Genomic DNA, 25,160 nt, shown 5'->3' on the forward strand with positions numbered 1-25,160 from the left:
GACTGGGACTATGTCCGGGGTTCAAGAATTGCTTCTCTTGCTCCTTCTCTGTGAGTGACGACCACCAATGCTACCGTTACTGTTTGAGTGAGATGCATATCTCTGAAAAGTGAAGCATTTGCCTCTTGTATTCTCCGTGGACATGTAAAAGTCATGAGCTTCAGGTGAGGAAACAGGTTATGGAGAAGGCTATGAGTTCTCACTCAGATCTGGGTCAGGGAAACCCCTTATACATTGATGCCAACTAGCAAGCAGCACCCCTCTGAACACGAACTCGGGAGCGAAGCCTAGAGCTGTGTAAGCCCAAGGACTCATGATCCAGGGCTTCACATGAGAGTAAGGAGCACTGTCCTGGTTACAAGAACAGATTCCTGTCCAAATCTGTTCCTAAGAGAAGAGTTTCCTCCACAAACCTGTCAAGGTCAGGCCAGCCTTTGTATGCAGATCCTACGGGCTCAGGACTGCTTAAGACCCCCCCAGGCAGGAGGTTAAAGTGCAAAAGAAAAAGAATCAGTCAATTTTATTGGTGGCTTCGATCCTAAACATAAAGATCGGCATCCACCGGGCCATCTAAGAGCAGTGGACCTGACTCTTTGGAGGTACTGATCCATCCTTTGAAGGACTGGTCACCCACAACATTTTGGGATGCGTCAGAACTGTCGATCCTAACTTTGGGAATGCCCCAAACACCGGGACGTATGGATACTTATTTCTTGCCAGACGATATCTTCCTCCCTTACCTATAGTCCCCTCTCCTCTTGGGTCCAGTTCTCCTGAGGGACATTGCCACACCAGACGACAAAATTACTTCAGTAACACTGGAACCATCTCCGCTCCAGTGCTCAGGTAGGAGTGTTCACCTTCTGGTACCGTCATCCCCACCAGTGGAATGAGAGCAGTTCTTCAACTCGGACGAGTCAGATGCTCAGGCCAGTCCTTCATCTCCTCAAACCGAGATGAGTCCTGATAGGCACTCAAGGAGAGCCGGATGCCCTCCACCCAAATATGAATTTCCCAGGGACATCTAGTACTTGATGCCATGGGGTCACCCTCATCTGGTTGACCCCTCGTAGTTGCCCTACTGGGGCCTGTGGAACCATATGGCAGATGTTTTGGATCCATCCATGAGTCCTACCACACCTCTCCCATTCCTCATCCACCGGATCCATCATTATGAGGAGGAAATCTCATCTTCATCTCCAGAAGAAGCAATCAGTCTGTCCTCACCATCTCCACCAGACAATGAGAAGCAGTACCAAGAGCTGCTGCAGAAGATAGCAAATGACCTTCAGATCCCACTGAAGAAGGTTCAGAATTCCCATTACTGGCTCCTTGACATTCTGTAACCTACAAGTCCAAGGACATTCTGTAAGCTACAGGTTCAAGCAAGGTGGCACTCCTGGTAAAAGAGGGCACCATGGAGCAGCCAGAGTGATCTGGCATACATCAGCCTACTGCTTCTCCACACCTAAAAGAGCTAAGAGATGCTATTTTGTCCCAACCAAAGGAGCTGAGTTCCTTTTCACCCATACAGTGCCCAATTTGCTAGTGGAGCAAGCAGTCATGCAGGGAGCAAGGTCACAACATCCTAAGACCATCCCCATTGTCAGGGGCTCCAAGAGGTTGGACCTTTTGGGAAGAAAGGTTTTTTCCTCTGTGAGCCTGCAATTCTGTTTCACAAAATTTCAGGCTTTGTTAACAAAACATAATTTTAACTGCACTAGATTGGCAGATTAAGGACAAACTTCTCCTTGAGGCCAGAGCCAAATTTCAATCCTTCATCAAGGAAGGCAGACTAGAGGCAAAAACACCCCTACAGCTACAGTGGTTGCAGTGGACACAGCATTTAGAGGGTTAGACACTGGTATAGTGATGAGGTGTCACTCTTCAGGGTTTCACAAGGAAGTGCAGAACACCATAGAGAACTTACTATTCAAATCAAATTTGTTTAACGAGAAAACTGATGTAAGTCTACACTCTTTGAAAGACTTTGGATTGAACCTCCACTTCCTGAGAAATTACACCCTGGCCCTGAAGAGAAAACACCAGCGGCCAAGACAACTGCCTCCACAAACATTCTACCACCAACATCCAGTCATATATCTGTGCAATGGCAGAGGGTTCAGAGACCTCGATTTTCAAAATCCTCTACTATCACAACCTCTATCCATTCCCACCACCCATTAGGAGCTACTTTTGATGCCTCAGTTGAGAACTGACCAACATTATTTAAGCCAACCACTTCTATCACCCTGTCCCCCCATCTTTGGGGCCATCTCTCACTTTTGGCCCACAATTGGGACTCTATCATGAAGGAAAGGTGGGTTCTAGAAATTATCCACCATGGTTACTCCATCTAATTTCTCTCCTTTCCTCCCCACAAAGCTCCTTCCTGGTTCCTCTTCATGGAACATTCTTAGGAGGACATTCTTTGCTAGGAGACAGATTCTCTTCTCCACTGAGAGACAATAGAATAAGTGACACCTCAGTATCAAGGGAGAGGGTTCTATTCAGTATATTTCTTAGTCCCCAAAAAAGACAGAGGGTGGAGACCCATTATCTTTGACAACCGGACATCTTTATTTAAAAGTCAAAATTCAGGATGGTTACACTAGCATCCATAATCCCTTTCTACAGGAGGGAATTTGGTTTGCAGCTCTCGATGTGAAGGGTGCCCATTTTCATGGAGATATTCATCTATCCCACAGAAAGTTTGGTTGAGTCCTAGTAGGTCAGGAACACTACCAGTTCAGAGTCCTTCCCTTTGGACTAGCAACAGCACCCAGCGTATTCAAGAAGGTTTTCTCTGTGGGGGCAGCCTAAACGAGACACCACGGTTACACAGTTTTCCCACATTTGGATGATTGACTCCTAGCAGGACAGCTCGGCTACTCCATCTTCTAGCAGCACTGGGTGTCTGTGTGAACAAAGAACAGTCCGTTTTGAGCCGCATGCATATGGCAAACTTTATTGGAATGACGCTGGGCTTACTTTCATTAAGAGATTTCCTCCCAAAAGAAATATTTCAGACAATGAGCAATCTGATAACACAGGTTACTCACAAACCAAAGACTATGGTCTGGGTATTCCTTTCTCTATTAGGACACACTGTAACAAGTGCAACCCTTCTGGTTTGAAGCTTTCACCTGAACAACCACGCAGTACAGGGCACTTGGACCCCAAGGGAGGCGAGGCTGCAGATTAAGCTGCTGGAACTGAGAGTTGTCCACCTGGTCTGCAAGGCCTTCCTCCCATTCACTCCATATCCAAGTAATGGCAGTCAACATTACCACAGTATTTTATTTAAACAAGCAGGTTGGATCAAGATCCCTTCCCCGCTGCCAGGAAGCAGGAAGGTTTTGGAATTGGTGCATTGGAAACCACATCATTACCCAAGCCAGGTGTTCAGAATTCTTCAGCGGACAACCTAAGCAGGCACTTCTCAGCAGATCACCAGTGGGAAATACACAGCTGTGTCCTGAATGGACTAGTCACTCAGTGGAGAGCACCTCAATGGGATCTCTTCACATTCCAAATGAACAGTAAACTTCCCCTGCACTACTCCAGAGCAGCTATTGGTCACAACTCCGAGGGTGACACTCTCTTGCTGTCATGCATAGACTAACTCATAAAAGCTGCTGCCCATTCCCCTGCTACCCAAGGTCTTGAGAAAGATCCACCACAACTGGACCAGAGTCATTCTTATAGCACTCACCTGGCCCAGACAGTTGTGGTTCCTAGAACTTCTGAGAATGTCAACTTGTTCTATCAGGATCTGTGTCTTCCCAGATCTTCTAATTCAGGAAGATGGCCAAATCAGACACCTCAGTCCAGACCCTTTTCACTTCACGGCCTTGTGTTTGGATGGGCATCAGATCTAGAATGCTCATGTTTGTTAGCCATCCAAGCCATCCTTAATCAAAATAGGAAGGATTCAACTAGGACCTGTAACCTAGCTAAATGGAAACATTTCTGGGCATGGCATGATCACTCTTCCTCAGACTCTGCAGATATCCCAGTCATTTTAAATTCTCTCCTGTCATTGAAGAACTCTGGTCTTTCCATTAGCTCATTGTGTGTCCGTCTTGCTGCAATACCTCCCTCCCTCCATTTTCATTCAACCAACATCAGTTAAATTCATGAAAGATCTAGTTAGGACCTTTTCCCCAGTAATCAGCAGACCACCATTTGAACCTCTGGCAACATGTTCTGTGTCCCCTCCTTCCCATGGAAGTAGCATGTTTAGTTGCTATTACTTTGGCCAGAAGGGTCAGTGAGATGGGAACATTCATGGCCAATCCACCATATACCATTTTTTACAAGGAGCAGATTTCCCACTGCTTTCATCCCAGATTCCTCCCTAAAGTTCAGGGCTGCCCAGAGGATTCAGGGGGCCTGGGGCAAAGCAATTTTGGGGGCCCCTTCCATAAAAAATTTGCAATACTATAGACTACTATATTCTCGTGGGGGCCCCTGTGGGGTCTGGGGCAAATTGCCCCACTTGCCCCACTCTCTGGGCGGCCCTGCTAAAGTTATTTCTGAATTCCATGTCAACCAACCAATCCATGTATCTATTCTCTTCATGAAACTCCATGCTTCTGCTGAAGAAAATAGATTTCATTCACTGATATCAGATGTGGCCTGGCATTCTATGTACAAAGGACCAAACCAATTAGAAAATCACCAAAACTATTTTTCGCTATAGCATAAAGGTTGCGAGATCAAGCAATATCTTGTCATAGAATCTCCAAATGGATTTCTGGTTGCATCATCACATGCTACCAATTAGCACATATCCCTCCCCTGGATGGAATGAGGGCACATTCCATAAGACCACAAGTTGCTTCTACAGCGTCTCTACAGGGGGTACCAATACTGGGCATATGCAGAGCGGCCTGGAGTTCCATTCATGCATTCACACAACAGTACATGCTAGTTGATTGTGGATGTAATGGTGGCAACTGCAGATCTTTAAGCACACACATACACACCAGTCTGAATATTACTCGTCAGTCACCCATGTGGATGTGTGGAATACACATAGGAACCAGCATTTGAAGAAGAAATCAAGGTTACTTGCCTATAACTTTTGGGCTTAAATCTGGTTGGAAATCTAAAGTTGTGGGAGTCATATTACTTTAATAATATAAGTAATGCTGGGCTTACGGAATTTGCAAAGAGCATTATACTGGTTTTAGTTGGTCATTTCCAAATATTAGTAAAACATCCTGGTTCAAGCCATTCCACAGTAACTACTGGAAAAATATGATGTGTTATTTGAACACAGAACAAACTGAGAAGCTCTAAAATTGAAGAACATTAATAATTCACGGACATTTGTTTTAATAACAGTCTTTTCTTCTGCTGTACTTTGTTAAACCAAATTGAACTGAATTGGGGGAGGGGGGGTAAGACTTACGGTAGGTATACTGCTTTGCACTTAAAGCATTTCATATTTTCTGTTTTGCATTTAAAAGGACCATAGTTTAGTTACTTTTTGCTGTTCCATTAGTAGAGGTGATGCATCAAAGGCTTTTACAGCAGAGTGAAAAATTAAACATGACGGCTTTAGTAAACATATCCAGCATAATAATGTTTAGGAATTGAATAGTAGTATAAGTACAGTGGCTATCACTTTGCTTTTCTTCTGGAATAACTTGTAATCAACTACAAGATTATTTTGTTATTGTTTGGAGTGATTCAGGTTTTCAATAACATAATTCCTTATACAAATGTAACGGAATCAAAGTGTTTTATTCATGAGCTCAGCTCATTAAGGAATAAAGGTACCCTTTTGCATAAATGTCATTATTATAGAATTTTCAGTTGTTTCTGGCAAAAGATTTATAGTATAATGCCTTCCCTAGTGATGCCTGCACTTACAGAGAAATAGAAATTCTCCATCCATCTCTGATTACTATGCCTAAACATATAGCTAAGCTATTATCATAAGGAATTAAGTGAATGGCCCTTTTGCGGTATGTTTAGATATGTATTTTCTTTATATTGACTTCTATTTGTTATGCTGTATTATACCATGGACCTAAATCTCCTCTCACTTTTACTCCAGTGTAAATCAGGAGTAGGTTCATCTAAGACAGGGGGCCTAAATTGGTGTAAAACTGATGTTCTCCTACGGTTGCTTAAATCAGTTGCTTTGCTCCCAGTGACATATGTGACAGGAATCTTTATTGCAATAAATTGGCTTTGCTATGGGTACTACAGCAAGGCAAATTCATTTAAGCTGCCTTAGTGAAGCGTCACAGATCTGGTCAGCACTGCCCTGCCAGCTGTCCACCAGATTGCTGTGAGGGATTCCCTAGTGTTTTAAGCTACCCTATGTCTCAGCAGGCTTTGCCTCCCTTGGCTTCTCTGGCACTAACTTGGTCTGTTATCCTCAGCCCACTTGCCTAGGCCCTCAGGTCCAGTTGTGATTACCTCTCTCCGAATCCCAGCAAAGGTGTGAGCCTTCTGGGTTCTCAGCAGGCATGTGGTAGTTGTGAAACATGTAACACACAACCATGTTGCACAAAGTCTAACACGTTATTACTCTTTCACTTAACAGAAAAGGCACAAGGAAACACAGTTCATTTAGAAAATATTAAACATTCTAAATGCAATGCTACTCACTACCTCGTCTTTCTGTTGGGAGTGCTTGAGGGACCTTTGTGCTCAGGATGGCAGGCAGGTCCTCTGCCTCATTAGACTACTACAAATAGGGTTGCTTTTCTCTCATCTTGAGGTGAAGAAAAATGCCCCGCTCAGTAGATCAGCCCCTGCTCTCTTATAACTTTCATCCACCTTTGTCAAGTGATGTCCTGCTTAGCTTCCTCAGGTGATCACAGATCCTTGCCAGGTGACTTTGTTGCCAACGTGACCTCCTACCAGAGCTTATACTTGAAAAACTGACTTGCCCTGGGCATTCGCCATCTATTTGTTATTTAGATGGCCAATCATCAAAGTTTAACCACACTCTTATTGTTAGGTCTTTGCCACTACCCCTGCTGGAATTTCAGTTCAGCGTGCAGGTAAAGAGACCACAGAGAAGCTGAATGTTCGAAATGGAGTTTGTAGAATGGTAAAGATATATACAGAGAGTTCATAATCTCACACACAATTAATATGTTGGACAGATTCTTCAAATTGTCACAGTAAGTGAGTGAAGAATTAGGCCCAGCTTACTGTATTTAAATAAAATACAAACACCAATTTTCCTGTTCTTTAACACTGCTACACTTTGAAATATAAGCACCTTTATATTCAGTGATGGCCTATACAAAAGGCCTTACTGTCTGTACACTCCTAGATTACCAAAGCACCATCTCTGATTTCTATGTGCCATCTCGGCACAAAAACATAGTGCCTATCACCATACCATCTAAGTACCTGTAGCTATTCCTTGTTTAGGGTGTCACCCAATTCCAGGTGATTGGGCGTTCACAAAGAATACCTGCTTAACTAACTGGTAGAATGCTCTACCTCTTGGCCCTGGTCTACACTAGTGGGGGGGTCAACCTAAGATACGCAACTTCAGCTACGCGAATAGCGTAGCTGAAGTCGGCGTATCTTAGGTCAACTTACCTGGCTGTGAGGATGGTGGTGAGTCGACCGCTGAGTGAGGTGGTGGTGAGGGGGTGGTGAGTCCCCGTTGACTCCGCTGCTGCCTCTCACGAGCTGGAGTTCCGGAGTCGATGGGGAGCGCGTTCGGGGATCAATTTATCCGCGTCTAGATGAGACGCGATAAATCGATCCCCTATAGATCCGGCGGGTAGTGAAGACCTGCCCTTGGTTTGCTAGTAGATCAGCTTGTCCACCCTGGAAGCCTTTGGTTGACAGGTATTAGCTTCTTGAGCTATAAAGTGGCAGGCAAAGCTCAGAACACAGTGAGCGCCACTAGAAGACTCTCCAAGTATTTTAAAGCATATTATCATATTCGTATACAGTACAGGACTTCACTGAAGTCAGTTGAGTTGTATTCTCTTACCCCAGATCTGAATTTGTCCTTGTATATTTGTTATAGGATGGATTTTTGGCATTAAATAAATTGATTTTTTCCCTTTGAATATTTCAAACACCCCAAGTGGTGACTTTGCTATCTCATGGAACAGTGTATTTAATCGATAACTGGTTTGTTATCGGAGTCTGACCTAAGTGTAAGACATTATAGTTTGAACTCCTGTCTGGAAAAATGTGGAAATGATTTCCCTGTTTTTTTGGTTTTTGTTCTTATTTGTTAATTTGCAAAGTTTCCCATTTGCGAGTAAAATTATCCTTAGAACTCCAGAACACATCATTTTGAAAGAATTAGGTTTTGGAAACTAATAAAATTAAGGCCTTGCTACTTCTACATTTCTCTTTGGAAATATATGTATACGTCTGAGGATAATAGAGATGAATAGAGAGTACAGCTATAGTCCTGGTCTTGTTCCCACTGAAACTGGTGACAAAATTCCCATTGCCTTAATGGGTGCAGGACTAGAAAATTAGATGTTTCAGCATGTAGATCAGGGGTAGGCAACCTATGGCACGTGTGCCGAAGGCGGCACCCAAGCTGATTTTCAGTGGTACTCACACTGCCCAGGTCCTGGCCACCAGTCCGGGGGGGCTCTGCATTTTAATTTAATTTTAAATGAAGCTTCTTAAACATTTTAAAAATCTTACATACTTTACATACAACAATCATTTAGTTATATATTATAGACTTATAGAAAGAGACCTTCTAAAAACATTAAAATGTATTACTGGCACGCGAAACCTTAAACTAGAGTGAATAAATAAAGACTCGGCACACCACTTCTGAAAGGTTGCCGACCCCTAATGTAGATTGTCTTTGTGTATTCTGTATTTTCTTACTGTGTGCAATATCGGGAGAGAAAACATGTCTATTGACTTTGTAGTTACATAATTACTTACCAAACTCCATTTTATCGAAGAGTGCTCAAGAGGTCTTGAATTGGCATCTTGGGAGCATACTATTGTGATGAATTGTGGATATGTCTGTACAGTTTATTAATGCTACATGAGATTATAAATGCTATGTGTCTGTTAGGCTGCAAACTCCATTCTGAATGTGCGGCCTTTTGCCTTCTACTCTGTTTACCTCCAAGTTGGGTTGAAAATTCCAAGGCCTGGTGGCAAAAGAACAATAATAGAGGGAGTTGACTCTTATCATTGGAAATCTATTCACTCTAGGCAAAAGACTAGTCCCCAGACTTCAAATTATGGGGGCAGGGGGGAAAGGGGAAGGGTTTTTACCAAATGCAAACGCTTTGAAAACAGTGTGCAGCGAGGTGCCAGGGTGTGTCTTGGCTGGCTCCTGTGCTGGCATCTTCTGTCCTGCCAACCCCAGCTGTAGCAAGACTGTCTTCTCCCCTTACCCTTATCCCCCCATCCCCGCCATCTGCCCTACTTCCTCCCTTACCCATAACTGTTCCTCCTCCCTTACCTGTGACACCTACCCCAGTTTTCCCCTCATTCTGCTCTGCCTCCCCTACCCCTTCTGCCCCACCTCCTCCCCCATTCATAACTCCCCCTTTTGCACCCACCACAGCATCTGTCCTACCCACCATTACCCTCCATCTGCCTTTTGCCCCTGCCTCACCTCTAACCTCTCTCCTGTCCCAACCCAGCATCCCTGCCTGCTGGCCTTCTGCTGCCACCCAACACCCTCCTGCCTCCCACTGCATTTAACACCCCTTCTGCCTCCATTAGTCCTGCCCCAATCTTTGTCCCCCGACCCTTTGCCCCACCCATCTCCCAGGGTCTTTATAATGACAGCTCCTGTTGTCTACCCTATTTTCCCATTTTAGATCTCCCAACCTCACCCCTATCCCCAGATCTCCAACACCCCTTTCCGTCCAGCTCCCCTGGTCCCTGACCTCCACTTCCCTCAGTACATTACCCCTTTTCTGTCTCTCTCCCCAGCTTGTTGCTGCAGGAGGAGTGGTGGGATGGGACATGGCAGACTTGAGCCAATCTCTGCTGAGCAGTTGGCCAGGGTGCCAGGCAGTGCTTCTCATTTCCTACTGGGATGAAGGAGCCCAGCCACTGAAAGTAGTAAGGGGTCCAGCTCTCTTCCCCTCCCAAGACGCCCTGTAATTCGAGCACTGCTGGTCCTGCCCAGAACAGATTGAGCATGGGGGAGGTCACCGTGGCAATGAAGTCACCTGACAGGAGTCTGTGCTCATGTGAGGAAACTGGCAAAGGGGTCACTTGACACAAAGGGCAGAAGCTTTTAAATGGCAGAAGCTGGCCTGCTCAGGAGTCACTTTCTCCCGTCCACGAGGGAGAGACCACTCACCAAGTAACAACCTGCATGCGGCAGGGGATACCCTGCCTGCCTGCACCCAGATGGTTCCCCTAGAACTCGCAAGAGAAGGGTGAGCTAGTGAGACACATTATGGTTTCAGATGTTTGTTTTCTGTATGATCTATACTCTCTATGCTTTATGTGATTATGTATAAAAGCGCATAAAGATGTTAGACTGTGCCAAGTGTGTTGACTGCTTCACAACTATGGTGTGCCCCAACAGTTAAATTGTAACCAGAGGTTTCACACTTTTGGGGTGGATCTCTGGGAGAGGGTGTGTTTAAGTACTGGAGAATCTGAAGGGTCAGCTCTGCACAGAGGAGCTGCAGGGGCTGGACAGTGAGTTCCAACACTCAAAGAGGGGTGCCAGTTAGAAGCTTTGTGCCCTAAAAGTGTACCTGGGAACAGGGCCGGCTCTAGGCACCAGCAAAACAAGCTTGGGGCGGCACATTTTTAGGGGCGGCATGGCTGGTGCCAGAATGCCGCCCCTAAAAATGTGCCCCGGCCGCCCTAGCTCACCTCCGCTGTTGCCGCTCGCACGCCACGGCGCGCGAAACAGCTGATTCGCGCGCCGCTGCTTGCCCTCCCTCCCAGGCTCTCAAACCTGGGAGGGAGGGGGAGATCCCGAGTGGCCGTGACGCGCGAAACAGCTGATTCGCGTGCCGCTGCTCGCCCTCCCTCCCAGGCTCTCAAACCTGGGAGGGAGGGGGAGATCCCAAGCAGCCGCGGCGTGCGAAACAGCTGATTCGCGCGCTGCTGCTCACACTCCCTCCCAGGTTTGAGAGCCTGGGAGGGAGGGGGAGACTCCGAGTGGCCGCGGCACGCACGCTGCTTCTCCCCCTCCCTCCTAGGCTTGAGAGCCTGGGGGGAGGAGGCAGGGCTGGGGATTTGGGGAAGGGGTGGAGCTGAGGCGGGGCTGGGGGTGGGGTAAGGAAAAAAACGGGGGGGGGTGGCCAAAATTGTTTCTGCTTGGGGCGGCAAAAATCCTAGAGCTGGCCCTGCCTGGGAACCCCGAGATTGGGATAGTGGCTTGACTCCATTCAGGCTACAGGAGCTTGAAACACCCAGAGATCCAGAGCAGCAGAGGTTTGGATTCCCTGCACAGCAGTCTAACGGTCAGTCAGTAGGGAGTGCTAACTAGTGTCTGTGACAACTATATACGCACACCAAGAATCCTTCTTTCCAGCTCCGTACACTGCTACATAGCGGTCAGACACAATCCCAAACACATGTTCAGGCAGCACAAAGACTGCCCCATTCCACACAGGCCTGCAGAATTAACCCCTTGCAAGAGAAGCAGATGTTTCACCTTTTCAAAGGGTGTTATCAGCCCCCTGGCACTCTAGAATTCCAGCAGGCAATCACAAAGTTCCAGGGAGCAGAGGTTCTACTACACCCTTTGAAAAAGAACAAGGTCTGCTCCCCCCATATGGGACCTGCTTATAGCCAGTGTGGAGTGAGGCATGTCCTTCAAGCACAATGTCTCTGGGAGGACCAGCTAGAGAAACGCCACACTGTCCTCCAATGTGGGGCTGTACTTTAAAGATAAATAGATGTGTTGTATTCCTTAAGATACAGACGGGGAAAGACCCTTAAGTAATATTCCTTTAAAATATATCAGAAGCATAGAGAGAGAGGGGAAAAAAGGATACCACTTAAATGTGTTCCGACTCAGTAATTTACCAGGGATTATTTTTTCTATTTTCTTCAAAGTAGTCTGTGTGCAGGGTGCATGTTTAACTAATTTGTAAAGTAGCCTCAAAGAAAGAGTTGCAGCTTACTTAGACTCCTTTGTAGGTTTCCCTGGCAACCATTGATTGCAGGAAGAATAGAGACAAAATAATCAATTTGTTTTCATCTGATAATTAGGGGGAAATGATATTACATACAATTACAAAGAATTTTCTAGCCATACAATTACTACGGCAAGTCTTTTCATAGTGTTCAATGCTCTAGCCAACAGAACAAAATTTGTCTAAGTTCCTCTAAGGTCCCTGGTTGCCCCTGGAAATAACTACCTTGTCTTAGCACTTTAAAGCACTGGCAACAAGTAATAAATGTTTTTGAAATATTCCTCTATATTAAGATTTCGGATCATCTTGGTTTTAATGTATTAAACTCCTGTATAAATAATATGACACACTGTTATCAAAAGCAGCAGATGCTAAGCTAACAAGCAGATTTCTTTGGTTGGAACAGGGAGAAGCAGAAAACGAGACAAATGCCAGAATACAGTAGTGTATCCTCAAGTTGAAACAGAAGCATGTCCCTGTGAAACGTTTATCACCCAGCCCCATGGAAATTGGTCCGATTGCATTATTGCAGAAGGAAAAACAGAGCTGCAATTAGGAACGAGATTCCAGGGAGAGACCAAAGAATGTGGAGAAGGTGTGCGACTCCGAGCTATTGCCTGTTATGATAAGACTGGCAAACTTGTGGAACCATCCTACTGTAGCAGTTCTGGTAAGGAGCTAAAATAGTGCACAATGAATGTAAACTACCCAGATATTCAGTGCTTACTTACTAGGCTATTCATTCTGCGCTCTTTAGTACATATGTAACTTTTCACTTGCTGGAGGGAAGCAACTCTGTTATAGATCCCATAAATGCTGAACGTGATTCTCCTTTCTTAACATATCAGTGCACTTTTTACAGCTGTTAGTCCAGTGTCCTGTGTTACCATTTTGTACAAGGGTCTGTTGATATTTCCCTTCATAAAATCCTTCTCTACGGGAATTTGTAAGTGAAATTAAATGGAAACATGTTGCAGGGAAAGTTGGGCACATAGTTACAGTGCAGGGATAGATTTCTTTTCCACTTGTTTAAAAACATTATAAAAGCATGTATTAAGCTAGGAGCTACAGAGTTGAGGTTCCTTCTCCCACCCTTATTTTGATGTGGTACAACTATGTGTTTTTATAGTATTGTTATTTAAATTGCTCTTCTCAAATATAGAGCAAGAAATAATTACTCCTCTGAAGGGGTTCACAGTCTAAGACCCTGATCTTACAATGAGCTCTGCGTGGGCAGCCCTTGCACCTGCATTGAGCGCTATTGAAATCACTAACGTTGTGTGGGCACAGGTGCCTGCTCACATAGAATGGTTTGCAGGATGGGATGGGGCAGGGAAAGGCAGGAGACAGCACAATTTAAATAAAGGAGAGTGTAGAGTGACTCTTGGTGAGGGGCACAAGGAACAGGAAGTATTAAAGGAAGTAATTTAATTTTAAAGAGGAATTTTGGGGGGGAAAAGACAGCATAGCATGAATGAAGGTGTGAAGCTGAGAGTGGAGGGAAGGGCAAATGGGGTGGTGATTGAATAAAATGGGGAGCCATTGAATGTGTCTGAGGAAATGAGAGCAGAGAGGTACCTGGGACCACACTGTGGAGGGCCTGCAGGAGGAAGACAAGCAGCTTGAATTTGATGTGGTAAGAGTCAAAAAACTAACAAAGTGATTCAATCCTGGTGTGAATTCCATGTGCAGCTGTCTGTTTATTACTGTTCCAGTTAGCTGCACAGATTCATAACACTGCTTTTCCATGCTTTTGTTTTCCAGCACCATGGTGCTGTACCCACTCCCCATGGTTTTCACATGGGACACATGATGTGCCATGTAACAATTTATTATGCCTCTGGGCTGCACGGGAAGAGGAACATTGTATTTTCACACTCCTTCAAAACCCTTTTCTACAAAAAGGGAGCAGCTGGTGCTTAGGGAGGTGGGTTTTTCTGTGTAGTGACTTGTTCTTTCGAGGAACCCAGGGCTTGTGTGACTACTAATTAAAAGGAGTTTACTGTGTGTGGCTTCCCTGAACCAATTGAATCCGTTCTGAGACATGTTTTTCTTTTAGTTACATTCATCTGGAAATATAATGGCTGTGAGTCTCTCTTGAATGTAGTGGAGAGTGATGGCCACAGGGAACTGTTTGTAGCTTCTTGATCCTCGGCCTCTGGCCTCAGCAGTAATTGGAGCAGCAGGGGGCCTGCTTCAACTTCTGGCACTTACATAAGGTCAATCATGGACATGGCACTAGTGGAGGATCTAGTAGGACTCCATTCCACCATGCCCCCTCCCACATCCTATCTCCAGAATGCCTCTGATCGACCTTCTCCCTCCTTTGACGTTGGGAGTTGGGAGGGCAGCTAGTGCAGGAGGTGATGGAGCTGTTTCCATTAGCTTTAAGCAAGTGGGCTTTCAGCTGTGCAAGGATAATTCTCTACCAGCTGTCTCCGGCCAGATCACTCTATGCTGCTTATGCGGTGTCAGAGGCCTTAACAAATGAAGGAATCTGATTCAAAATGGACAATCAAAAAGATCTTGCCATAGTAAGGGACAGTGCAGAGCTGCCACCACAGGGAGACATTTGGCCTCACAAAGGCAGTGTGTCCTCTGGAGCTCTTGAGCAGATATGCACTGAGCCCAGCAGTTTGCTCCTCTTCAGATGACTAGTGTCTGTCACCTCTCCACCCAATTTGGAGTACCCTGTGCTCTCTCATGGGGGAGCAGGGAAGCAGCCTTATTCCTTATACTCCCCAGAGCACACCAGCTGTCCAAATTGGTACACAATTGGGAAAATATAATTTATTTTTCTTGCAATGTATAATGATGGGACAAGAAAGAAATGTGTACTCAAGGTTCTAAGTGGTTTTCAAACATATTACAAATGGAATCATACAAACAAAAATGAAACTCTGTCTCTGCTCCCCCCGTAAACCAGAAAATAACCAACGAAACCCAACAATGAGCCCCAAGAAGTACTTTGCCCCAAATGTCCACCCAGATGTACTAGCCCTCAACATATCTCTCCTTCCCTGAAAGGAGAAGAAAATAGCTGGTCTTTGCAGTGTGCCTTAAAGGTCAAACTCAGTCATGCTATTTCAGACCAACTTTCCATCATGTTCAAGTTGAACTTTCTCTCGTCTTGAGTTGGATATATGCTATGTATTTCTGTTTAATTACATATTGCAGTGTTCCTGCTACTATTTTTGATTTTATCATGTATATTAGTAGGGATGTGTGTATATATATAAAAATTAAAAGCATTATATATACACACTATCACTAGCAGCTTACACCAAAATATACAGAACTATATGTATTTGTCAGGGGGAAAGAAATCTTTCAGCCAAAAGACATTCCTAGGGGAAAGGATGTAACTAAGGATTCACCTTTTGTAACTTTGGGGCCATTTTCTGCCATTTGGTTTGCCTGGTTCAATTTGGACGACATGTACTGAAACTCCATATTTAGGTACAAGAATAATCTGTTCTAGTCTAATATCCTCACATGATGTGATCCTTCAAAGCTGTTGTCACCTTCAACTATCAGTCTATCTAATAGCTAAATGGGCTCTAAATTTAGCTCTGAAATCCCAACTGGACCCTCCTTTTTCAACCTCTCTCAGATATTTCTGGTTGTTTCTTTGAGTACAAAGTGGCATGCTTAATTACAATTACGTCTGCCATTGAATTTGTGAAATTGGAGCCATATTTGTTAAATAATTTTTCCTCCATTTTAATACAACGTATTACACACAACCTTTAAAATTGTGTTCAACGTTCATTTTTTTAATATAAATATTTTCCTTCCTTTTTGTTTAAAATCTACCCATCCATAAAAGAATTTGACACTAATACTCTATTGCCTGGCTGTTACAAGGATAATCAAATGCCATTTGAGCAGAACATAAACATTCAGATGCTCTTCTGTTCTGTATCTTTTCTTTGGCAACAGAATCAAAGGTTCTAACACATCAAAACCCTTTATTTCTAAGTGGGTCAAACTGGCTATCAAAGAAACTTATTTAAAACAAGGTAAGGCACCCTCTGAGATATTAATACACATGAATGCACATTCTACTCATCTATATCTTATAATGCATCTTATGAAAAATATGTGAAGTAGCAGCACGAGCAACATCCTGTGTTAATGCTACCTTCAGGCGCAGTGCTGCAGGCTGTTGTTTCTTTTCTCGAAATGTAAATCTTAATATCATGGCTTTCCTTCTTTGTTGATATTATATACTTTTTGCTACATTCCTAAGAATGACCCTCTACATTGGCGGATGTTCACGCCTGTGAAAATGGATGCTGTTTTGCTTGCCTGAAAATTTGTTTTCCTATGCTTGAACATTCACCTACTTTGAGGAGCCCGCCCTTATCAGTAATCTTCATTTCTGCTGTTAGCCATATGCAGTTGTGATGAGCTGTATAAACCCCACTCTGCCACAACCACTAAGTGGTCAAGGGACAGAGTAGCTACCTACCCAGCTGAGGCTAATAGATTGACCAACATCAGTTGGGATAAGAGGCTACAGTCCAGGCAGAAGGGGGTGGCTGCAAGAAAGGTTAAGGACTATCCTGCATCATCAGCAAACTGTCGGGAAGCTGCCCAATGAGCAGGACCTTAAGTTCCACGAGGATTGGGGTGAGACTGCTGGGGAAAACCCCACCATCCTAAGTGGATTCCCCTTCTCACATTCTCTGTAAACTAGAGGAAAAAATGGACCTCCTGGAATCTTGCTACCAAGGAGGGATACAACATAGAGGGTTGGGGGATCTGAACCAAAAGGCGAAGAAAACAAGATGTCACTTTCCTTTCCGTTCCCTGCCAGTTCCTTTTCCTCCCTGCCCATTTCTTTTATTTGTTGTTCTTTTGACTTTTTTCCTGTTCTCCCCTTATTTTTGAAGTGCGTGTGTGTGCGTGTATATGTATATGTGAATATGTACAAAAAGAAGCAAGCTCTTAATGGGCCAGTGAACAGGCAAAAGGGCTGAGCCCCTTTCCAGCAGTTTTTACATTTTCTGTATTTGTTGGTAATTTGAAATAACTTCTGCTTTACAAGAGACATTTTGGCACAAAAATGAGCTACTCATCCTAGCACAGGTGTATCAAGTTTTGGAATATTCTTGTAGAAGCTTAACATAGTGTGTGATCTAGTACGCTGATTTGTGCATTAAGCTACTGAAATATTCTTTGGTAAGAGTCTCCTTTTGAAACTCACTCAGTCGTATGATCCATAATAGCACTGTTCATTAAGAAATGGAATAGCATTTACATACCTCATTCCACCAAAGTAAAGTGAGACACTTTAAAAAAATGTATTGGTCTCTATTAACACTACTTTCTACGATATATTCAGAATTAAAGGAGAAAGACCCTGCCTTAGAGTGTGTGTTGTCCCCATTAATATGGTATACTAGAATTCAGCTGAAATACCATTTTAGAGTAAGGCATTGTCATGAATTTGTGTACTGTACCTTTAAGGCCCCTGGTGCGGGAGCTCTTCCTAACCCCATTTTTGGGAATGTGTAGCCTGAGAGACTGGGAGAGCATGTGGGTTGCAGCTCAGAAGGTTTCTCCGGTTTCTTTCAGGGCTCATGGTTGGTTTTGGATGTTTGTTTTAAACTGTTGTAATTGTGTCTGCTATACTGAACTGCTTTTTCTACCACTGTGTTTTCTGAGTTTCTTCTTCCTTCAAACTGAATCTGCAGGCCGGTGAACTACAGAACATACTGCATTCTCTTTAAGGTCACAGACAACATAAAACTGAAACACAAAATCCCCAAGCAAAAAATATGAAGACATTCAATATGTCAGTCCCAGACACCTGGTGTTGTCTACACAAGAAAAATATCTAACTGCCTTGTGTTTTTCAGTATCCATGTAAGTTGTACTGTATGCCCAGTGCCTGTTTTTTATCACCCCCTCCACCCCCGAGCAAAATGGAAGGGACTACTGCCCATCAGAAACCTGCGTAGATACCTTTAAAACATACCTTTCCTGTATTTAGGGGGAGTCAAACACCTTTGTATTATTTCTGCTGTGACAAGGTGACCTCTTGTAACTCAGTTAAGAGGACATGGCGGTAAATACACCCCCACCCAGTCCACACGGTAGATGAAATTTTTGGTAGCCAGCTGTGGCAGTTCTGAAAAATGTTTACAAGTTTTCCTATGTTGATGCACCCTTGGTGGCATATGAAAACAGTTTGGGGGTAATTAAAATATGTACTTTGGTTATTCATTCAGTACTGATGATGAGACACAGAGGAATTTAGGCAGTGTATTGATTTAGAGCCATCGATTTTAACTACTAGTAGGGGTTACCTTGTCACAGGAACAAGAATTTGGAGGTATTTGTCTTCCCATAATGCAGGAAATGCTTGTCTCAAAGGTATGTGCTGGCTCAGATGGTTTTTGAATCTGTTGTCAGTGGTTATGATGATATTTCTTAAAGGTAGGCAGTTAAGTTGGTAAAAATATCCCCAAAGTGTTCAAATAAAATTCTCTAGAAACCTGGAGATGACCTACAGGATTGGTATGGAGAGAGAAATGTATTGAAGAGGCTCAGACATGAGAGAGATTTTTTTAGCTGGATTCTGAGATATGAGGGGTTTTTTCCCCTTCTGCTGCTTCTGTAACAAAATGAATTTTTTTAACCATAACAAAATAAAAAGATACAGTAAACACCAGAGTGTTTATCTTTGTTAATGAAGTTAAGTAGTAAAACAAAAGACTAATGTATATTATAGGGCTTGTTTGCATGGAGACCTGTGTGCGGCAAGGCGGGGTATGAATGAACAGCACACTAGCCTGCTGTGTGCTAAATGGCCAGGTGAACCCTGCTAAAAGTTCCATAGTGTGCTTTGTCCTACTGCTGTTTGAAATATTTCTGTAGTATGACAAAACACACTACAAAACATTTACTGAATAGTAGTAGGGACCACATGACCAGTTAGTGTGCGTAAAACTAGCGTCCTGTGGATTTACACCCCAGCTTGCTGTGTATTCTGGGTATGTCTACACTGCAATTAGACACCCATGGCTGGCCTATGTCAGCTGACTCAGACGCTTGGGCTAAGGGGTTGTTTAATAGTGGTGTAGAGGTTTGGGTTTGGGCTGCAGCCTGAGCTCTGGGACCCTACCACCTTGTGAGGGCCTAGAGCCTGGGCAGTTAAACAGCCCCTTAGACTGAGCCCGAGTCAGCTGGCACAGGCCTGTTGCAGGTTTTTAATAGCAGTGTAGGCATATCCTAAGTCTCCGTGTAGACAAACCCTGAGCCTGAAGTCCCATGCCGACTCATAGTCACACCAGGTTTGCAATCTGATTGCTGCATCTGAACATGAAGGTAGATAAACAGAAGTTTATATTCCCCACTGGGGAGATCAGACCCTTAGCTCTGTGTTTGTTCTCTGTGGAACACCAGATTGATCCTTTTTAACATAGGCAAATAAAGTTAGTCAAAGTTAGCCCACTATTATGTGTGTTTGAGCAAGCAATTCAGGAATTGCAATCTGCCAGGTTTTATCCTTTTTCAAATTGAAAACTTGTAAAATGAGATTAATTCTAACCCATGTGTCCAGAATTCTCCTACCAGGAAATAGTGAAAAAGCTTTCAGATTGGAAGAGAACTAAATTTTCAGAAATAAGTGTTTGGTTTAAAATCTGTGCCTTATGTAAGAGGGGCAATGATCTAGATAACATATTTGATAATAATTTATTGCAAAGCTGACATCTTTTATAAGCTAATGATATCTTGCTGATATTAGCACACACAGCTGGAACATTCCCTTTCATTTAGGAAACTTTTCTAGCTCTACTAACAACTTTGTCTTGTATTATTCGTTCAAAAACAAAGGGCCATATCCTAGTCTGTTTACAGCCCCTTTTTGTCAGTCAATAATTCCTCCAAGCCTTTTATTCTATTGAACTGTTTGTAATATTTGCCCAGAGAATATTCTATGGCTCCACAGCCAATCAACCTAAAAACTATTTTTCAAAATGCCTTTACTGAGATAATTAAAAAAAGCCAAACACATTTACTTTCTACAACTGAAAATGTTCTGCTTTTCCAGTCATTCCAACGAGGAGCCAAGTGTTCGGAAGAGTTTAAACAAACTGGATGGGGAGTTGAAACAAACATCTAACTTTGTGCTATCATGTCCTCCCTTGATTAGATCTGCTGGGTATTAATCTAATTTCTTAAATTGACTTTCTGTTGCCAAATTTGCAACAGTTCACATCATTTTTACTGATATGCAGAATAGTGGCCATGTACAAAATCCTGCATTGGTAATTTCCCCATTGACTATGAGGATATAACAAAATATACATCCACTCTTCCCTTTCCATAAAATTGAAATCATAGAATTATTGTCTGGGTTGAGTTCTCTGAATGAGAGAGACTTGCCTGTATCTTGGGGTCATAACCTGGCAGCTGAAATTAGCTGGGGTATTTGTTGACAATGCCTAACTTAGTACATTTTGAAGATGGCAGCAAGATATTCTTAGTGGAGAGTCCTGAAATCCGGAATGTGCTTCCCCTGCTTACGCCAACAGAACCTGAATCTCTTGACCTTCCGTGATTTTCTGGTGGGGGGCATTTTTTTATTGCCATTTGGTGCTAGAGTGCTTTCAGGGAGAGGCCCTCAACTCTGGAACATCCCATCAGCCCAAATCTATTGATCTTCAGACTATGCTGCAAGGCACATCTATTTATGCAGCTACAGCGGAATTGGACTTTTGAGTCAAACAATATTCAATAGGAGGGAAGGGAGTTTGCTGTTTTCTGGATGATCCAATTTTGTTTTTGTGATTTATTGTGGGAGTGTGTAGAGACTTGAATAGGGTCTCGTTGTTATTATATATATTTAGTAATAATAATAATAACAAAAAGAACAGGAGTACTTGTGGCACCTTAGAGACTAACAAATTTATTAGAGCATAAGCTTTCGTGGACTACAGCCCACTTCTTCGGATGCATACACATCCACAAGTACTCCTGTTCTTTTTGCGGATACAGACTAACACGGCTGCTACTCTGAAAAACAATAATAACTGTTCTCTCAGATTGGTTTTATAATGTTTTTGGTACCGTTGTAAATGGTCCTAGAGCATTTCTGATACACATTTTATAAATGGAACGAGTTTAAATATATTGAAGTTTGCTTTGTGTTGCTTTCCTGTTCCTCTCAGAAAGAACATACTTCATAAAGGAAAGGCTACTACCTTAGTTTTGAGGTGTGTGCAGGCAGAGTAGATGATTTTCCTGAGTTACAGAACACTGAGCAAAACAGATTGAGGAACACTGCTGAGCCCCTCCCCTAACTGGCCCCGATCGTTGAATGTTTTGGTTTGCATTATGGACAATTAGTTATAAATTGTGAGTGCTGGACTGCTGTAACTTCACCTCGTTTTTATCTTCTATGGGTAGGGGAAAGGGATTGGTGAGCAAAGAAAGTATATTTTCCTCTGAAGACTACTTAAAGCCTCTGGGCTGGATTGTGACCCTACAACCCAACCTGAGTAAGGGGCAGATCGGGAACCAGACTGTAATTCATGGCCATAGTCTAGTTCCCTCTTTCCCAGAGTGAGAGGTCACATGTGCCAGCCTATTCCTTGTCCAGATCGCTTTTCCCTTGGCACCCGCTTCGGTGTGTGGACCATTTCTATCTACTCCCTGACCACCTGGGTGGGAGGGCAGGCTCTGGTGATGGAGTAGCCAGTGCCTTCGTGCAAAAGGATTTCATACAAGCCCCCATCCCGTTCCTTTATGCGATTGCACAACAGTGCTCACAGTTGAGCCTTTAGTATGATGATATAACAAGTGCTTGAACATAGACAATAAATGCACTGAAAGAATGGTTACTATGATGGCATATAAAAGTACCTTTCTAAGGTGTACCAAACAGGGCTCCAGTCCCGCAATGCTGCCATACATGGACCTCCCCTTGAACTCATGGGGTATGTCTACACTGTGCTATGTCCACGGCTGGCCCAAGTCAGCTGACTTGGCTTGCGGAGCTGAGGCTGCGGGGCTAAAAATTGCATTGTAGATGTTCAGGCTTGGACTGGAGCCTGGGCTCTGAAATCCCATGAAAGGGGTGGGTCCCAGAGCCCGGGCTCCAGCCCAAGCCTGAACATCTACACAGCCTGAGCCCTGCGAGTCTGAGTCAATTGACCTGGGCTCAGAGACTTGGTGCCAAGGATTTTTTATTGATGTGTACACCTACCCATGGAAGTTTCATACATAGTGGACTTGCAATGTTAGGACCTATTTATTTGCACCATTGATCATGGCATAAAAGATTCTTAAGGAACAGGTGTTCAGTGGGGATCCTGACTAATCTGAATTTCATACACATACAGGTGTTTGTGTACACACCGATGCAAATTTGGCCTTAAGTATGGATATGCATCATTAACCATGTCCTCAAAAGTTACAGTCAGAGAGAAGTGTCAAGTTTTATAATTTCTGTATCATTTTGTTCTTGGAGAGTGTCAGGGTTTCAGGTCATTGTGTGATATACAGTACCATACTGTTCTGTTTGGGCTGTGTTATCTGGCCAACACAGCAAGAGTTCAGAATTCCTAGACCTCAGGTTGAAATGTATGTTTGTTTCTCTTACTTTAAAATATACTTTTGACTTAATAAATGCAGAGGTCAGTATCAAAGGAGAAAATTCATTGTAGAACCTACTAATATTAACATTTCAGCCAAATAGTGGATGTCAGCTTGATTTTTTTTTTAAGGAAGAAAAAACATAATGCAAAATCAGCACCAAGAAAACTGCTGCTTCAGGGCTTATAAAGGCTCTAAAATTGAAGAATAAAAGCAACTTTTGGATAAATTTCAATAATTATGATGAGTTAAGCTTAATGTCTTTTTTTTAAATTTATTCTCTGGTCTATTTAGAATCTATAATCAGTGTGCTACAGATAATGAAGGAATACACCTTTTTTGTTCAGAAAAGAAAGCCAGAGTAAATTAGTCAATGTGATTCAATATTTGAGCCGAGTGAAATATTTATTGTAAAAGGTTTGGTGTGTTATTTATTTATTTATTTACAAAGTTTGAATATTCTATTATCTCTTAAATCTCCAAAATAGCAAAATAATGATGCATCTGACACCTTAAATCATTACATGCTGCAAAAGGGAGGGGCAGGAGGGATAGCTCAGTGGTTTGAGCAGTGGCCTGTCTGGGGATTGGTCCTGCTTTGAGCAGGGGGTTGGATTAGATGACCTTCTGAGGTTCCTTCCAATTCTATGAACATTCATTCAATTGTAATATCACATCCATAACAGAGTCCTTTGAGTTAACTTACATTGTTATCAATTTAAAGACACTAAGCCCAATTCTGTTTGTTCTATTGGTTTAGCATTATAAAATACACTAGTACAACAATAACAAGTTTGGATCTCATTTTCCCCTAGTCACTAGTTCTCATCAAGGATAACAGTCTACTCTTACTGTCAGCTCATGGAGCTAATTTCTTAGCTTTAGTGGTAGAAGTCTGTGATTGATGAAGAGGGCCCTGAGCAGAAACCTGTGATGAGGATTGTTACACATCCCGAATGGATTCAATGGAGTTGAACTGGTCTAATGAAACAGATGGCCCTCTGATGTGTTGTTGCATGTTTCATCAGGACTTGTTAATAAAATTATTGCTGTTAGATTTGTGGAACCATATAGATTTATTTCATTAGTATTAATTCATATATGTTCACATTCAGTTACCAACTAATGTAAATATTAATCACATGAGTAAAACTAATAGATCTTTGGGTTTTTTTTCTAAATTCAGTCTATATAATTAGAAACAGTTCCTCCATTTGGATTCCCCTGAACTGCTTGTTTATTTAAGCTGAGCTATTTTGTTCCTCATAGTTCAAAGGAAATTAATGGTGGTGTTATCAGTGGCCCTTGAAGCGATATACAGAATTGTACCTATAGTCTGTAATCAAATCACCCCTTCTCTTTGTTAAACCAAATAGATTGATCCTCTTTTGTCTGTCACTATTAATCTTCTCTAAAAGGCCCTCCAATTTATCAACATTCTTCTTGAATTGTGACACCAGAACTGGACACAGTATTCCAGCAGGGGTCACATTAGTGCAAAATACAGAAGTAAAATAACCTCTCCACTCCTACTCACACAGGAAGCTCATGTTCAGCTGATTATCCACCATGATCCCCAAATCTTTTTCAGAGTCACTGCTTCCCACGAAAGGGTCCCCCATCCTGTAAGTATGTCCTACATTCTTTGTTCCTAGATGGATATATTTTCATTAAGCCATATTAAAAGGCATATTGTTTACTTGCACCCAGTTTACCAAGTGATCCAGTTCACTCTGTGTTAGTGACCTGTCTACTTAGTTAGCTATGTGTCATTTGTGAGCTTTATCAGTGATGATTTTATGTTTTTTTCCCAGTCATCAATAAAAATGTTAAATAGTGTAGGGCCAAGAACCAATCCTTATGGGACCCCACTAGAGATACCCATTCGATCACGATTCCCTGTTTACAATTACATTTTGAGACTTATCAGTTAGCCAGCTTTTAATCCATTTAAGATGTATCGTGTTAATTTTATGTGTTTCTAGTTTTTTAATCAAAATGTCATGCAGTACCAAGTCAAACACATTACAGAAGTCTAAGTATATTACAACTGCGCTATTACCTTTTATCAACAAAATTTATAATCTCATCAGAAAAAGATATCAGCTTAGTCCAACAGGATCTATTTCATAAATCCATGTTGATTGGCATGAATTATATTGCCCTTCTATAATTCTTTATTAATCACGCCTCATATCACTCCATTATCTTGCCCAGGATTGATGTCAGATTGACAGGCCTGTAATTTCCTGGTTCATCCCATTTATCCTTTTTAAATATTGGCATAACATTAGCTTTCTTTCAGTCTTCTGGAACTTCCCAGGTGTTCCAAGACTTATTTAAAAGCAACATTAACAGTCCAGCGAGCTCCTCAGCCAGCTATTTTAAAACTCTTGGATGCAAGTCATCCAGACCTGCTGATTTAAAACTGTCTAATTTTAGTGTAGG

General features: G+C 42.8%; 1 protein-coding gene across 2 annotated transcripts in view; it reads left to right on the plus strand.

Annotated features, from left to right (window-relative positions):
- Positions 1-25,160, plus strand: part of THSD7B (thrombospondin type 1 domain containing 7B) — a 626,924-nt gene that overhangs the window by 477,754 nt on the left and 124,010 nt on the right. For both annotated transcript variants that reach the window (XM_065561607.1, XM_065561605.1), the window contains exon 14: positions 12,508-12,771. In XM_065561607.1, coding sequence (XP_065417679.1) covers positions 12,508-12,771 — 264 coding nt within the window. The remainder of the gene's footprint in view (positions 1-12,507; positions 12,772-25,160) is intronic.

This window comes from Chrysemys picta, chromosome 11 (genome assembly GCF_011386835.1).
Source record: "Chrysemys picta bellii isolate R12L10 chromosome 11, ASM1138683v2, whole genome shotgun sequence".
In the NCBI taxonomy this organism is placed as follows: domain Eukaryota; kingdom Metazoa; phylum Chordata; order Testudines; family Emydidae; genus Chrysemys; species Chrysemys picta.